The sequence below is a fragment of the Oncorhynchus keta genome, unplaced genomic scaffold (genome assembly GCF_023373465.1).
Source record: "Oncorhynchus keta strain PuntledgeMale-10-30-2019 unplaced genomic scaffold, Oket_V2 Un_scaffold_6846_pilon_pilon, whole genome shotgun sequence".
In the NCBI taxonomy this organism is placed as follows: Eukaryota; Metazoa; Chordata; class Actinopteri; order Salmoniformes; family Salmonidae; genus Oncorhynchus; species Oncorhynchus keta.
This window is the reverse complement of record NW_026290990.1, coordinates 78665-96337: the sequence shown is the minus strand read 5'-3', so window position 1 is coordinate 96337 and position 17673 is coordinate 78665. Positions and strand designations below refer to the sequence as shown.

General features: G+C 44.2%; 1 protein-coding gene across 3 annotated transcripts in view; it reads right to left on the bottom strand.

The window, feature by feature from the left end:
• wdr93 (WD repeat domain 93) overlaps positions 1 to 17673 on the bottom strand; it is a 99960-nt gene that overhangs the window by 63676 nt on the left and 18611 nt on the right. For 2 of the 3 annotated variants that reach the window (XM_052517326.1, XM_052517324.1), the window contains exons 9-10: positions 10751 to 10840; positions 10077 to 10208 (exon numbers count right to left, since the gene is read on the bottom strand). In XM_052517326.1, coding sequence (XP_052373286.1) covers positions 10077 to 10208; positions 10751 to 10840 — 222 coding nt within the window. The remainder of the gene's footprint in view (positions 1 to 10076; positions 10209 to 10750; positions 10841 to 17673) is intronic. The other variant, XM_052517325.1, reaches the window with a different exon arrangement.

Here is a 17673-nt window from a genome sequence, read left to right as displayed (position 1 = left end):
GTCAACACTGTTTTAATTCACTACTGTCAACACTGTTTTTATTCACTACTGTCAACACTGTTTTTATTCACTACTGTCAACACTGTTTTTATTCACTACTGTCAACACTGTTTTTATTCACTACTGTCAACACTGTTTTTATTCATTACTGTCAACACTGTTTTTATTCATTACTGTCAACACTGTTTTTATTCACTACTGTCAACACTGTTTTTATTCACTACTGTCAACACTGTTTTTATTCACTACTGTCAACACTGTTTTAATTCACTACTGTCAACACTGTTTTTATTCACTACTGTCAACACTGTTTTTATTCACTACTGTCAACACTGTTTTTATTCACTACTGTCAACACTGTTTTTATTCATTACTGTCAACACTGTTTTTATTCACTACTGTCAACACTGTTTTTATTCACTACTGTCAACACTGTTTTTATTCACTACTGTCAACACTGTTTTTATTCACTACTGTCAACACTGTTTTTATTCACTACTGTCAACACTGTTTTTATTCACTACTGTCAACACTGTTTTTATTCACTACTGTCAACACTGTTTTTATTCACTACTGTCAACACTGTTTTTATTCACTACTGTCAACACTGTTTTTCACTACTTCAACACTGTTTTTATTCACTACTGTCAACACTGTTTTTATTCACTACTGTCAACACTGTTTTTATTCACTACTGTCAACACTGTTTTTATTCACTACTGTCAACACTGTTTTTATTCACTACTGTCAACACTGTTTTTATTCACTACTGTCAACACTGTTTTTATTCACTACTGTCAACACTGTTTTTATTCATTACTGTCAACACTGTTTTTATTCACTACTGTCAACACTGTTTTTATTCACTACTGTCAACACTGTTTTTATTCACTACTGTCAACACTGTTTTTATTCATTACTGTCAACACTGTTTTTATTCACTACTGTCAACACTGTTTTTATTCACTACTGTCAACACTGTTTTTATTCACTACTGTCAACACTGTTTTTATTCATTACTGTCAACACTGTTTTTATTCACTACTGTCAACACTGTTTTTATTCATTACTGTCAACACTGTTTTTATTCACTACTGTCAACACTGTTTTTATTCACTACTGTCAACACTGTTTTTATTCATTACTGTCAACACTGTTTTTATTCACTACTGTCAACACTGTTTTAATTCATTACTGTCAACACTGTTTTTATTCACTACTGTCAACACTGTTTTAATTCATTACTGTCAACACTGTTTATATTCACTACTGTCAACACTGTTTTTATTCACTACTGTCAACACTGTTTTTATTCACTACTGTCAACACTGTTTTAATTCACTACTGTCAACACTGTTTTTATTCACTACTGTCAACACTGTTTTTATTCACTACTGTCAACACTGTTTTTATTCACTACTGTCAACACTGTTTTTATTCACTACTGTCAACACTGTTTTTATTCACTACTGTCAACACTGTTTTTATTCACTACTGTCAACACTGTTTTTATTCACTACTGTCAACACTGTTTTTATTCACTACTGTCAACACTGTTTTTATTCACTACTGTCAACACTGTTTTTATTCACTACTGTCAACACTGTTTTTATTCACTACTGTCAACACTGTTTTTATTCACTACTGTCAACACTGTTTTTATTCACTACTGTCAACACTGTTTTTATTCACTACTGTCAACACTGTTTTTATTCACTACTGTCAACACTGTTTTTATTCACTACTGTCAACACTGTTTTAATTCACTACTGTCAACACTGTTTATATTCACTACTGTCAACACTGTTTTAATTCACTACTGTCAACACTGTTTTTATTCACTACTGTCAACACTGTTTTAATTCACTACTGTCAACACTGTTTTTATTCACTACTGTCAACACTGTTTTAATTCACTACTGTCAACACTGTTTTTATTCACTACTGTCAACACTGTTTATATTCATTACTGTCAACACTGTTTTTATTCACTACTGTCAACACTGTTTTTATTCACTACTGTCAACAAGAAAGGAGATCACTGCCTGGGCACCCGGATGACAGAAGACCTTGTGGTTCCACGTCAGTTGAGATGTGAGGTTTACCAGTTGAGGTTTACCAGGATCTCAGGGAGGTTTTGTCCAAGACCCGCGCCACCTGTCTCCCTCCTCATCGCATCTGGGACTGTTCCATCAACCTGCTTCCAGACTCTGCGCAGCCGCATCTACCCCCTGTCAGGGGCTCAAACCAAGGCTATGGAGGCCCTCCAACAGGGTTTCATCAGCCCATCCACCTGCCCTGTGTCGGCAGGTTTCTTCTTCGTGGCCAAGAAGGAGGGGGGTCTTTCTCTGTGTATTGTCTACAGAGGTCTCACTGCCATCACCACCAAGTACCGTTAGCCCCTCCTGTTTTTGCCGGCCGACCAAACTGCTCCGTGGGGCCCATTTTTTTGTTAAGTTGGACCTGCGGAGGCCTACAATTTCAGCCTCATCCGGGAGGGGGATGAATGGAAGACGGCCTTCAGCATGATGTCTGGGCACTCCGTCGGTGTTCCAGGCATTTGTTAACGAGGTGTTCTGGGACATGCCTGGGCATCAGGTGGTCGTGTATATCGATGACATCCTGATCTACTCAGCCAACTTGGATGATCACGTCGCCCACATCCAGGACGTCCTGGAACGCCTCCCGGAGAACCATCTGTGTATCAAAGCGGAGAAGTGCCAGTTCCTTCTTGGGATATCGGATCAGCCCGCAGGGTTCTGGAGGAGAGGAAGGTCGATGCAGTCAGGTCATGGCCAGTCCCAACCACCATAAAGGGACTACAGAAATGTTGGGGGTTTGCCAACTTCCACCACCGCTTCATCAGGAAGCTCCATCACCTCTGCTCTCAACTCTCTCCTTAAAGGTGGTCCCCCGGAAGTTGGTGTGGAGTTCTGCAGCTGATGAGGCCTTACGCCTACTGAAGGGGCGTTTCACCTGCCCCGTTGCTGAAACCCCCAGATCCTACATTGCCCTTCGTGGTGGAGGTGGACACCTCAGAAGTGGCCGTGGGGGCTGTCCTGTCACACCATCAAGGTAATCCACAAAAATTGTATCCATGTGCATACTACTCTAAAAAACTGTCTCCTGCAGAAAGGAACTATGACGTCGGTGACAGGGAGCTCCTGGTGGGGAAGTTGCATTAGAGGAGTGGAGACACTGGCTGGAGGGAACCACGGACCCGTTTCTCATCCTCCTTGACCATTTGAACCTGGAGTACATAAGGAGTACGTATGGAGAGCCTTCATGGAGAAGTTGGGGGTCACAGTCAACGTACCGGCCTCAGTCCAAAGAGCAGGTGGAGAGGACCAATCAGGAGCTGGGGAGGTTCCTGAGGAGTCACTGACAGAACCGACAGGGGTAGTGGCCCGGTTCCCTGGGCGGAGTACAGTTGGTCGGAAGTTTACACCGCTCCGGTGCTCGGCGTTGCCTGTCTCCTAACCCCCGGCCCTGGCAACAATCATTACGCACAACTGCGACCCATCCATGAGGCATACCTGGACTTCATCACACAATGATTACTTCCTCTTTATCTTACTCTGCTGTATCACCCATTAGGGAGTATTGTTTCCTTTCATGTTTAGACGCGTTCCTTTTAAACACACCAACTGCACCTGCTTCCTGACTCCCTGCGTCTCCATTACAATAATAATAGCCAATCAGTGTTGAGCTGAACTGTGAATGGTCCTGGCACACCAAAAACATATAGAGAGAAAAGTGTCAAGGGAAGCCAGTTTGGTTTTGGCTTCACTCCAATTACATCACATCGAGAGCAATACGTCATTGACAGAACCAACTTGAATTGTTGTATCTCGTTGCCTTGTTGTCCTCCGGTGGCTAGTGTTTGGTTAACCAAGTTTAATTCTTCCCAGAGTGTATTTACAGCTGTAATTCAGACAACCCAACATTTCTCCCATCACAGGTATATATATATTCCCCTTAAGACACTCCTCCTTCTCTCCAATCCTTCTTATGGTTCCACAGGAAGAGGGTAACAGGATACTAAACCCTTATTACTCCCTTCAGGGGATCTGACCTGACCTCTTGACCTCTACTCCTCCTTCTCTCCAATCCTTCTTATGGTTCCACAGGAAGAGGGTAACAGGATACTAAACCCTTATTACTCCCTTCAGGGGATCTGACCTGACCTCTTGACCTCTACCCCTCCTTCTCTCCAATCCTTACATCTTATGGTTCCACAGGAAGAGGGTAACAGGATACTAAACCCTTATTACTCCCTTCAGGGGATATGACCTGACCTCTTGACCTCTACTCCTCCTTCTCTCCAATCCTTCTTATGGTTCCACAGGAAGAGGGTAACAGGATACTAAACCCTTATTACTCCCTTCAGGGGATATGACCTGACCTCTTGACCTCTACTCCTCCTTCTCTCCAATCCTTCTTATGGTTCCACAGGAAGAGGGTAACAGGATACTAAACCCTTATTACTCCCTTCAGGGGATCTGACCTGACCTCTTGACCTCTACTCCTCCTTCTCTCCAATCCTTCTTATGGTTCCACAGGAAGAGGGTAACAGGATACTAAACCCTTATTACTCCCTTCAGGGGATATGACCCTACCTCCTGACCTCTACCTCTCCTTCTGTCTCCCTTATAGCAATCCTTTGATCTCCTCCCGTCCACCCAGTACATTACACAGCCACTCTGTTTTTCTACAGATCTCACTTCTTAATAGACTATGCGTCTGATCTATCATGTCTTTAATAGCTCAATGTTCAAAATTTCGAATCCAAAACTAGCTAGCAAAAATTGTCCCTTTCCTAAATTAGCTATGGATGGTGATAGCGAATTGGACTTGTGGTTTTACTTAATTTTCCGTACTGGCCAATGATTATAAGGACGATTCAGATCCAACTATTAATTCATACATTGTTTTTGCCCCTGGACTGAGAGGATGGAAGTTGAATATGCAGAAGGCTAATGTTAACTAGCTAACGTTAGCTATCAAAACAAAGAGTTGCACACTCTATATAACCTCCCAGTAATTTATTGGGTAAAAAAACACCAATGTTGTTTCAGCATCACTGTGACTTCTTCTGACCCTGAAGAAAGCAGTGATGCCGAAACATTTTCATTTTTAAATAAACCTTCGGGATAGACGAAGGTCGAAAGCCATGCGTCCTCCGAAACACAACCCAACCAAGCCGCACTGCTTCTTAACTTCTTCGATATAGGGGGCGCTCTTCTAATTTTTGGATGAAAAACGTTCCCGTTTTAAACAAGATATTTTGTCATGAAAAGATGCTCGACTAAGCTTATAATTGACAGCTATGGAAAGAAAACACTCTGACGTTTCCAAAACTGCAAAGATATTGTCTGTGAGTTCCACAGAACTGATGTTACAGAAAAAAAACAGATAAAAATACAATCAGGAAGTGCCGCATTTTTTAAAACCGCCTCATGGCAATGACTTATATGGCTGTGGAGGAGCTAGGAGTCAGCTTACCTTTTCCACGTTTTCCCCAAGGTGTCTGCAGCATTGTGACGTATTTGTAGGCATATCATTGGAAGATTGACCATAAGAGACTACATTTACATTACATTTAAGTCATTTAGCAGACGCTCTTATCCAGAGCGACTTACAAATTGGTGCAAACACCTATGACAACCAGTGGAACAGCCACTTGCATCTAAATCTTGTTGGGGGTGAGAAGGATTACTTGCCCTTACTTACCCTATCCTAGGTATTCCTTGAAGAGGTGGGGTTTCAGGTGTCTCCGGAAGGTGGTGATTGACTCCGCTGTCCTGGCGTCGTGAGGGAGTTTGTTCCACCATTGGGGGCCAGAGCAGCTTACAGTTTTGACTGGGCTGAGCGGGAACTGTACTTCCTCAGTGGTAGGGAGGCGAGCAGGCCAGAGGTGGATGAACGCAGTGTCCTTGTTTGGGTGTAGGGCCTGATCAGAGCCTGGAGGTACTGAGGTGCCGTTCCCCTCACAGCTCCGTTCGAGCACCATGGTCTTGTAGCGGATGCGAGCTTCAACTGGAAGCCAGTGGAGGTTCCAGGAGCGGGGTGACGTGAGAGAACTTGGGAAGGTTGAACACCAGACGGGCTGCGGCGTTCTGGATGAGTTGTAGGGTTTAATGGCACAGGCAGGGAGCCCAGCCAACAGCGAGTTGCAGTAATCAAGACGGGAGATGACAAGTGCCTGGATTAGGACCTGCGCCTCCTTCCTGTGTGAGGCAGGGTCTTACTCTGCGGATGTTGTAGAGCATGAACCTACAGGAACGGGACACCGCCTTGATGTTAGTTGAGAACGTCAGGGTGTTCCTCCTTCTCTCCAATCCTTACATCTTATGTCCAGGATCACGCCAAGGTTCTTAGCGCTCTGGGAGGAGGACACAATGGAGTTGTCAACCGTGATGGCGAGATCATGGAACTTAGTCCTTCCCCAGGGAGGAAGAGGAGCTCCATCTTGCTGAGGTTCAGCTTGAGGTGGTGATCCGTCATCCACACTGATATGTCTGCCAGACATGCAGAGATGCGATCCCACCTGGTCACAGAAGGGGGAAAGGAGAAGATTAATTGTGTGTCGTCTGCATAGCAATGATAGGAGAGACCATGTGAGGTTATGACAGAGCCAAGTGACTTGGTGTATAGCGAGAATAAGAGAGGGCCTAGAACAGAGCCCTGGGGACACCAGTGGTGAGAGCGCGTGGTGAGGAGACAGATTCTCGCCACGCCACCTGGTAGGAGCGACCTGTCAGGTAGGACGCAATCTCAAGCGTGGGCCGCGCCGGAGATGCCCAACTCGGAGAGGGTGGAGAGGAGGATCTGATGGTTCAAAGTATCAAAAATTGATCAGGCAGCCGATAAGTCTAGAAGGATGAGAGCAGAGGAGAGAGAGTTAGCTTTAGCAGTGCGGAGCGCCTCCGTGATACAGAGAAGAGCAGTCTCAGTTGAATGACTAGTCTTGAAACCTGACTGATTTGGATCAAGAAGGTCATTCTGAGAGAGATTAGAGCTGGCCAAGGACGGCACGCTCAAGAGTTTTGGAGAGAAAAACTAGAAGGGATACTGGTCTGTTTGCCCCTGACATGGAGGGATGGAAGTGAATAGGTTTTTTCAGAAGGGGTGTTAACTCTCGCTCTCTATGAAGACAAGGGCACACCAGCGGTCCCAGGGAAGTTGATGGGTAGGTGAGGTAAGGGAGAAGGTCTCAAATGGTCTGAGAAGAGAGGAGGATAGGGTCAAGCGGGCAGGTTTTTATTTCATCTGGAGAGAGAGGGAGAAAGAGGTCAGAGCACAGGGTAGGGCAGTGTGAGCAGAACCAGCGGTGTCGTTTGACTTAGCAAACGAGGATCGGATGTCATCGACCTTCTTTTCAAAATGGTTGACGAAGTCATCTGCAGAGAGGGAGGACTCTGAGGATTCAGGAGGGAGGAGAAGGTGGCAAAGAGTTCCTAGGGTTAGAGAACAGATGCTTGGAAAAATAGAATGGTAGAAAGTGGCTTTTTTAAAGACAGAGGAGGAAAATGTAGAGAGGAGGGAGTGAAAAGATGCCAGGTCCGCAGGGAGGCGAGTTTTCCTCCATTTGCGCTCGGCTGCCCGGAGCCCTGACTACATTTACCAGGTGGTCGCTTGGTGTCCTCCGTCGCAATTATTGCGTAATCTCCAGCTGCAGTATTTTTCCGTTGTCTTCTGATGAGAAGCCAGCTGCCACCACTGATAGATTATCGAATAGATATGTGAAAAACACCTTGAGGATTGATTCTAAACAACGTTTGCCATGTTTCTGTCGATATTATGGAGCTAATTTGGAAAAAAGTTTGGCGTTGCAAGTGACTGCATTTTCGTTTATTTTCTTAGCCAAACGTGATGAACAAAAAGGAGCTATTTCTCTTACACAAATAATCTTTTTGGAAAAAATGAACATTTGCTATCTAACTGAGAATCTCGTCATTGAAAACATCCGAAGTTCTTCAAAGTTAAATTATTTTATTTGAATGCTTTTCTTGTTTTTGTGAAAATGTTGCCTGCTGAATGCTAGGCTTAATGCTATGCTAGGCTATCAATACTCTTACACAAATGCTTGTGTAGCTTTGGTTAAAGCATATTTTGAAAATCTGAGATGACAGTGTTTTTAACAAAAGGCTAAGCTTGTGTTTCAATATATTTATTTAATTTAATTTGCGATTTTCATGAATAGGAAACGTTGCGTTGTGGTAATGAGCTTGAGGCTATGATTACGCTCCCGGATACGGGATTGCTCGACGCTAGAGGTTAACACAGCGCGCATCCAACCTGGAAGCCAGCCACACCAATGTGTCGGGAAAAACACAGTGCACCTGGCGACCTTAGTTAGCATGCACTGCCACAGGAGTCGCTGGTGCACGATGAGACAAGGATATCCCTACCGGCCAAGCCCTCCCTAACCCGGATGACGCTAGGCCAATTGTGCGTCGCCCCACGGACCTCCCGGTCGCGGCCGGCTGCAACAGAGCCTGGCGCAAACCCAGAGTCTCTGGTGGCACAGCTAGTGCTAGGATGCAGTCCCCACGGGCCTCCCGGTCGCGGCCGGCTGCGTCAGAGCCTGGGCTGAACCCAGAGTCTCTGGTGGCACAGCTAGCGCTAGGATGCAGTCCCCTAGACCACCCGGGAGGCCCCATCTATTTTATTTTAACCCCTTTTTCATGGTACCCAATTGGAAGTTACAGTCGTGTCTCATCGCTGCAACTCCCGTACGGCTCAGGAGAAGCAAAGTTCGAGAGCCGTGCATCCTCCGAAACACAACCAAACTAGGCCGCACTGCTTCTTGACACAATGCCAACTCAAACCGGAAGCCAGCCGCACCAATGTGTCGGAGGAAACACAGTGCACCTGGCGACCTTAGTTAACATGCACAACGCCTGGCCCGCCACAGGAGTCGCTGGTGCACGATGAGACAAGGATATCCCTACCGGCCAAGCCCTCCCTAACCCGGACGACGCTAGGCCATTTGTGCGTCGCCCCAAGGATCTCCCGGTCGTGGCCGGCTGCGACAGCCTGGGCGCGAACCCAGAGTCTCTGGTGGCACAGCTAGCGCTAGGATGCAGTCCCCACGGACCTCCCGGTCGCGGCAGGCTGCGACAGAGCCTGGACTGAACCCAGAGTCTCTGGTGGCACAGCTAGCGCTGTGATGCAGTCCCCTAGACCACCCGGGAGGCCCCATCTATTTTATTTTAACCCCTTTTTCATGGTACACAATTGGAAGTTACAGTCGTGTCTCATCGCTGCAACTCCCGTACGGCTCAGGAGAGGCAAAGGTCGAGAGCCGTGCATCCTCCGAAACACAACCAAACTAGGCCGCACTGCTTCTTGACACAATGCCAACTTAACCCGGAAGCCAGCCGCACCAATGTGTCGGAGGAAACACCGTGCACCTGGCAACCCGTCTCAGCGTGCACTGCGTCACTCTGGAGGCCCTACTTTGGTTGTTTTTTACCCAAAAAGTTACTGGGAGGTTTTATATATACAGTGGGGAGAACAAATATTTGATACACTGCCGATTTTGCAGGTTTTCCTACTTACAAAGCATGTAGAGGTCTGTAATTTTTATCAGAGGTACACTTCAACTGTGAGAGATGGAATCTAAAACAAAAATCCAGAAAATCACATTGTATGATTTCTAAGTAATTAATTTGCATTTTATTGTATGACATAAGTATTTGATCACCTACCAACCAGTAAGAATTACGGCTCTCACAGACCTGTTAGTTTTTCTTTAAGAAGCCCTCCTGTTCTCCACTCATTAGCTGCAAAAGGAAACATGCCAACCCCTCCAAAGATGTGATCAAGTTCACCATGAATTGATATTTCCTTAGATACTGTCTTGGCCTAATTCCAATACTTTCAAAGCACACAGCAAATGAGGGTGTTTTCCAAGCGGAGTTTTAATGCTCGTTCACGCCTACCCAGGTTTACCACAGGTCTGATTTAGAACTGAACACTTCATCAATCTCAACATTATTGTCTTTTCAGAAAGGGCCACACAGATATTTAGTGTAACATTTAGGTAACTATGTGCACAGTGAACTCACCTAAGTGTCTGTCCCAGACAGTGACCAGTCCAGTAACCAGTCCCAGAGTTATGTGTCTAGTACAGCTGCTAACAGCAGAACACAGGATCTCCTGGGCATTAGGCCACAACGCATCAGGCTTGGGCTCCGGGTCTGGAACAAAGAGACAACATGATGAGAAGCTACTTTTGGGGCGGCAGGTAGCTTAGCGGTTAGAGCGTTGGGCCAGTAACTGAAAGGTTGCTGGATTGAATCCCCGAGCTGACAAGGTAAAAATCGTTCTGTCGTTCTGCCCCTGAACAAGGCAATAAACCCACTGTTCCCTGGTAGGCTGTCATTGTAAATAAGAATGTGTTCTTATTAACTGACTTGTCTAGTTAAATAAAGGTAAAAACATTTTTTTTAATAAACATTTTTAAAGCTGCAACACTGCTGGCCTCCTGCTGGTCATGAACATATACTACACCCAGAACATTCTGGTAATATACTGAAATACAGTAGAAGGGCCTGTATTCATAAAGCCTTTCGGATTCTAGGATCAGTTCCCCCCTGTCCATGTAATTATATTTGTAATAATCTCAATAATAAAACTGATCCTAGATCAGACACTTGAATACAAACTCAGGATCTTTTTTTAACATCACAGATCCTATTGTTATCGCATAGTACATGTGACTAAATGACCCCCAACCGACCTGGTTTGTCTCTGGGAGCTTTACACAGTAAGTAGTGCAGCAGATTGTGTCTGGCGCTCCACCACAGACACACAGCTACAGCCACTCCACCTGGAGAGAGAGACAGACAGGCCACATGGAATCAGTTGTCCTGAGTCTGCTCTGAACTGCCAGGACCTCACTGAACTGGGGTGGCAGGTAGCCTAGTGGTTAGAGCATTGGGCCAGTAACCGAAAGGTTGCTCGATCAAATCCCCGAGCTTACAAGGTAAAACTCTGTCGTTCTGCCCCTGAACAAGGCAGTTAACCCACTACTCCTAGGCTGTCACTGTAAATAAGAATGTGTTCTTAACTGACTTGCCTAGTGAAATAAAAATAAACTGCCAGGACCTAGGAACAATAGTATCTCTTGACCAATTCATGAAAATAGTCATACCTTCTAGCTGCATTGTGGACCCTATTCAAACTAAACCACTGAAAGAGCTGCTTCCTGTGCTTGGCCCTCCTCTGTTGAACATAATAAATGGCTCCCTAACTGTCGGATGGGAACCAAACTCACTAAAAAGTGGCGGTAATAAAGCCTCTCTTGAAAAAGTCAAACTTTTACCTGGAAAATGTTTTTAAAACTATCGGCCTACAGTAACCAGTCAAAAGTCCTACTTTTACCTGGAAAATGTTTTTAAACTATCGGCCTACAGAACCAGTCAAAAGTTGACACACCTACTCATTCAAGGTTTACCCTTATTTTTACTATTTTCTACAGTGAAAAATAATAGTGAAGATTTGACATGTTCCTGTCCAAGTGTGTTTTTTTGTTTGTTTCTTTGCGTTGTTTGTAATGTATTTTTTAAACGTATTTTGTACATAATGTTGCTGCTACCATTTCTTATGACCAAAAATAACTTCTGGACATCAGAACTGCGATTACTGACCACGAACTGGCAGAATACCTTTCCTTTAACGAGCCGGCCCAGATCCGTCATTTGCATGACGAGAAGGCAGAGAAAAATAAAATCGATGACCTACGCATAATAATATAAGAATTAAAGCAGGAAGCACCAGTGACTCGGTCTATGAAAAAGTGGTCAGATGAAGCAGATGCTAAGCTACAGGACTGTTTTGCTAGTACAGACAGGAGGAATATGTTCCGGGATTCCTCCGATGGCATTGAGGAGTATACCACCACAGACATTGGCTTCATCAATAAGTGCATTGATGACGTCGTCCCCACAGTGACAGTACGTACATACCCCAACCAGAAGCCATGGATTACAGGCAACATCCGCACTGAGCTAAAGGCTAGAGCTGCTGCTTTCAAGGAGCGGGACTAACCCTGAAGCTGATAACAAATCCCAATATGCCCTCCGACAACCATCAAACAGGCAAAGCGTCAATACAGGACTAAGATTGAATCGTACGACACCGGCTCTGACGCTCGTGGGATGTGGCAAACCATTACAGACTACAAAGGGAAAACTACTTCTATGCTCGCTTGCTCGCTTCGAGGCAAATAATACGTTGGAAGTTTACATACACTGAGGTTGGAATCATTAAAACTCGTTTTTCATCCACCACAAATGTCTTGTTAACAAACTATCGTTTTGACAAGTCGGTTAGGACATCTACTTGTGTATGACACAAGTAATTTTTCCAACATGTCACGTTCTGATCTTAGTTCTTTTATTATGTCTTTGTTTTAGTATGGTCAGGGCGTGAGTTGGGTGGGTTGTCTATGTTCGTTTTTCTATGTTGTGTTTTGCGTTTGGCCTGGTATGGTTCTAAATAATATAATATATATGATAATATATGCCATTTAGCAGACGCTTTTATCCAAAGCGACTTACAGTCATGTGTGCATACATTCTATGTATGGGTGGTCCCGGGGATCGAACCCACTACCCTGGCGTTACAAGCGCCATGCTCTACCAACTGAGCTACAGAAGGACCACAAATCAGAGGCAAGTGTCGTTAGTTGTCTCTGATTGAGAATCATACTTAGGTAGCCTTTTTTCACCTGTGTTTGGCCTGGTATGGTTCTCAATCAGAGGCAGGTGTTGTTACTTGTCTCTGATTGAGATTCATACTAAGGCAGCCTTTTTTCACCTGTGTTTCGTGGTGATTATTTTCTGCTCTGTGTTTTGTATTTCACCGTTCAGGACTGTTTCGTTCTCGTTTTTGTTTTGTGTTCATATAATAAATACAATATGGACACTTACCACGCTGCACATTGGTCCTCCGATCCTTCTTACTACTCCTCCTCAGAAGAGGAGGACGAGAATCGTTACACAACAATTGTTTATAGACAGATTATTTCACTGTATCACAATTCCAGTGGGTCAGAAGTTACATACACTAAGTTGACTATGCCTTTAAAAAGCTTGGAAAATTCCAGAAAATGATGTCATGGCTGTAGAAGCTTCTGATAGGCTAATTGACATCATTTGAGTCAATTGGAGGTGTACCTGTGGATATATTTCAAGGCCTACCTTCAAACTCAGTGCCTCTTTGCTTGACATCATGGGAAAATCAAAATAAATCATAAATCAGCCAAGACCTCAGAAAAAACTATTGTAGACTTCCACAAGTCTGGTTCATCCTTGGGAGCAATTTCCAAACGCCTGAAGGTACCACGTTCATAAGTACAAACAATAGTACGCAAGTATAAACACCATGGGACCACGCAGCCGTCATACCACTCAGGAAGGAGAGGCGTTCTGTCTCCGAGAGATGAACGTACTTCTGTGCAAAAAGTGCAAATCAATCCCAGAACAACAGCAAAGGACCTTGTGGAGATGCTGGAGGAAACAGGTACAAATGTACAAAAGTATCTATATCCACAGTAAAACAAGTCCTATATCGACATAGCATGAAAGGCTGCTCAGCAAGGAAGAAGCCGCTGCTTCAAAACCGCCATAAAAAAAGCTAGACTACGGTTAGCAACTGCACATGAGGACAAATATTTTTTTCTCCCCAATTTCGTGGTATTCAATTGTTTTTAGTAGCTACTATCTTGTCTCATCGCTACAACTCCCGTACGGGCTCGGGAGAGACGAAGGTTGAAAGTCATGCGTTCTCCGATACACAACCCAACCAAGCCGCACTGCTTCTTAACACAGCGCGCATCCAACCCGGAAGCCAGCCGTGTCGGAGGAAACACAGGAGTCGCTGGTGCAAGCCCTCCCTAACCCGGACGATGCTAGGCCAATTGTGCGTCGCCCCCACGGACCTCCCGGTCGCGGCCGGTTACGACAGAGCCTGGGCGCGAAAAGATTGTACTTTTTGGAGAAATGTCCTCTGGTCTGATGAAACAAAAATAGAACTGTTTGGCCATAATGACCATCGGTGTGTTTGGAGGAAAAAGGGAGAGGCTTGCAAGCCGAAGAACACCATCCCAACCGTGAAGCATGGGGGTGGCAGCATCATGTTGTGGGGGTGCTTTGCTGCAGGAGGGACTGGTGCACTTCACAAAATAGATGGCTTCATGAGGCAGGAAAATTATGTGGATATATTGAAGCAACATCTCAAGACATCCCAACCGTGAAGCACGGGGATGGCAGCATCATGTTGTCCTGTCTCAGCCTCCAGTATTTATGCTGCAGTAGTTTATGTGTCGGGGGGCTAGGGTCAGTTTGTTATATCTGGAGTACTTCTCCTGTCCTATTCGGTGTCCTGTGTGAATCTAAGTGTGCGTTCTCTAATTCTCTCCTTCTTTCTCACTCTCGGAGGACCTGATCCCTAGGACCATGCCCCAGGACTACCAGACATGATGACTCCTTGCTGTCCCCAGTCCACCTGACCGTGCTGCTGCTCCAGTTTCAACTGTCCTGCCTTATTATTATTTGACCATGCTGGTCATTTATGAACATTTGAACATCTTGGCCATGTTCTGTTATAATCACAGCCAGAAGAGGACTGGCCACCCCACATAGCCTGGTTCCTCTCTAGGTTTCTTCCTAGGTTTTGGCCTTTCTAGGGAGTTTTTCCTCGCCACCGTGCTTCTACACCTGCATTGCTTGCTGTTTGGGGTTTTAGGCTGGGTTTCTGTACAGCACTTTGAGATATCAGCTGATGTACGAAGGGCTATATAAATACATTTGATTTGATTTGTGGGGGTGTTTGCTGTAGGAGGGACTAGTGCACGTCACAAAATAGATGATAAAGGACAAAGTATAAGTCAAGGTATTGGAGTGGCCATCACAAAACACTGACCTCAATCTTATAGAAAATGTGTCGGTCAGAACTGAAAAAGTGTGTGCGACCAAGGATGCCTATAAACCTGACTCAGTTACACCAGCTCTGTCAGGAGGAATGGGCCAAAATTCACCCAACTTATTGTAGGAAGCTTGTGGAAGGCTACCTGAAAGTTTTGACCCAAGTTATACAATTTAAAGGCAATGCTGTCAAATACTAATTGAGTGTATGTAAACTTCTGACCCACTGGGAATGTGATGAAAGAAATAAAAGCTGAAATAAGTCATTCTCTCTACTATTATTCTGACATTTCACATTCTTAAAATAAAGTGGTGATCCGAACTGACCTGAAACAGGGAATTTATACTAGGATCAAATGTCAGGAATTGTGAAAAACTGAGTTTAAACGTATTTGACTAAGGTGTATGTAAACTTCCGACTTCAACTGTATATATATATATATATATCCAACTACCTCAGCCCGGTGAGATTTGAAATACCATTTCAAATCTCACCGGGCTGAGGTAGTTGGATGGGCTATTTACAGATGGGCTATGTACAGGTGCAGTGATCTTTGAGCTGATCTGACAGCTGGTGCTTAACGTTAGTGAGAGAGATATGAGTCTCCAGCTTCAGTGATATTTGCAATTCGTTCCAGTCATTGGCAGCAGAGAACTGGAAGGAAAGGCGGCCAAAGGAGGATTTGGCTTTGGGGGGGGACCAGTGAAATATACCTGCTGGAGTGTGTGCTACGGGCGGGTGCTGCTATGGTGACCAGTGAGCTTAGATAAGGCGGGGCTTTACCAAGCAGAGACTTATAGATGACCCGGAGCCAGTGGGTTTGCTGACGAATATGAAGTGAGTGCCAGCCAACGAGAGCATACAGGTCGCAGCGGTGGGTAGTGTCATGACGTTGGCCTGTGGGTAAGGTTTATGATACCCCCCCATAAATACCTTTCTCCCTTCCCTCTCTCTCCAACTCTACTGAGGGACTCTTGAATAGCCTTTGTTAAACATAGAGAGTCTGGGAACATCAAACAAGTGGAAGGAAAGGAACCATATTTCGGTAATAGAACCAGTTGAAAATATGCGTTGGTACTTAATGAATATGATGTCAGTTCGGTTGTCATCTGAGACATTATGACTGATGACAGGACCACATAAACTGTATCTGGGAAAGTCTACACATTATAGTTATCAGATTCACATGGAATTGTTGTGCAATTTAAATGCAATTTAAATTAAACTATTTGTGAAAAGATTAAATGTAATTTTAGCTTCAAATGAGAGAATTGGGTTTTCATAAGATTAGAGCTCTGCTCAATCAGTGGCCTGCCCCTGTGAAGAGACAAACTATGAAACACACCTTTCTCTCCCTCCACTATATAAGCCCTTGACGAAAATGTAACCTCCTGTTCCGAGAACGATGGTTCATATGTTTAAAAGGACTAACTCAACGCTGTAAACGTGGGCTAGGAGAGGACAGACAGAGTATCCCGTCTACCACCCAATGACGACAATACAACGTAGTGGACTCTGTTGGCCAACACGGCCTTCCATCTACCACCAACCTATTGAAGCTCAGAGTAAATATTTATTGCATTTTCCTTTTCCAAATAGGCGGTAATTTAGAATGCATAGGATACTGTATTTACGATAGCACAGCTTCTCCCTTTGTTCCTCAGTCTTCCCACTCTTTTGCTCAAACCCAACCCCTTTTCCTTTGTGTAACCAGCTATCATGTCTGCTCCATCCGCAAGGGACGTTTTCCTTTATGACGTCATTTGTAATCAATGTATGTTCGATTTTGTGTATATGTAATTCTGTATGATTAGTAAATAGGTATTTTATTTATTTATTTATTTTTATTTTACATTTATTTAACTAGGCAAGTCAGTTAAGAACACATTCTTATTTTCAATGATGGCCTAGGAACAGTGGGTTAACTGCCTGTTCAGGGGCAGAACAACAGATTTGTAACTAAATAGTTAACAAATAAACCCAATTTTGTATTGCTGATTCAACTTGTTAGCCAGGGTTCATGAAGATAACCAAGAATTTACAACTTTCAGATGAGACTGAAATAAGGTGACGATTTATATTGACTGCTATTGATGTAAAATATTACTAGGTCTTTAAGAGTTTATTCGGAAGATAACAGCTCTATAAATATTATGTTGTGGTGCCCCGACTTTCTAGTTAATTACATTTACATGATTACGTCAATCAGGTAATATTAATTACAGAGAAAATATTTTATAGAATAGCATTTCATATCACTTAATCCGGCATAGCCAAAGACATGACAGTAGTATATGGGGCTTTGGTGACAAAACGGGTGGCACTGTGATAGACTGCATCCAATTTGCTGAGTAGAGTGTTGGAAGCTATTTTGTAAATGACATCGCCGAAGTCTAGGATCGGTAGGATAGTCCGTTTTACGAGGGTGTGTGTGGCAGTATGAGTGAAGGATGCTTTTTTGCGAAATAGGATGCCGATCCTAGATTTAATTTTGGATTGGAGATGCTTAATGTGAGTCTGGACGGAGAGTTTACAGACTAACCAGACACCTAGGTATTTGTAGATGTCCACATATTCTAAGTCAGAACCCTCCAGAGTAGTGATGCTGGACGGGCGGGCAGGTGCTGGTAGCGATCGGTTGAAGAGCATGCATTTAGTTTTACTAGCATTTAAGAGCAGTTGGAGGCCACGGAAGGAGAGTTGTGTGGCATTGAAGCTCATTTGGAGGTTAGT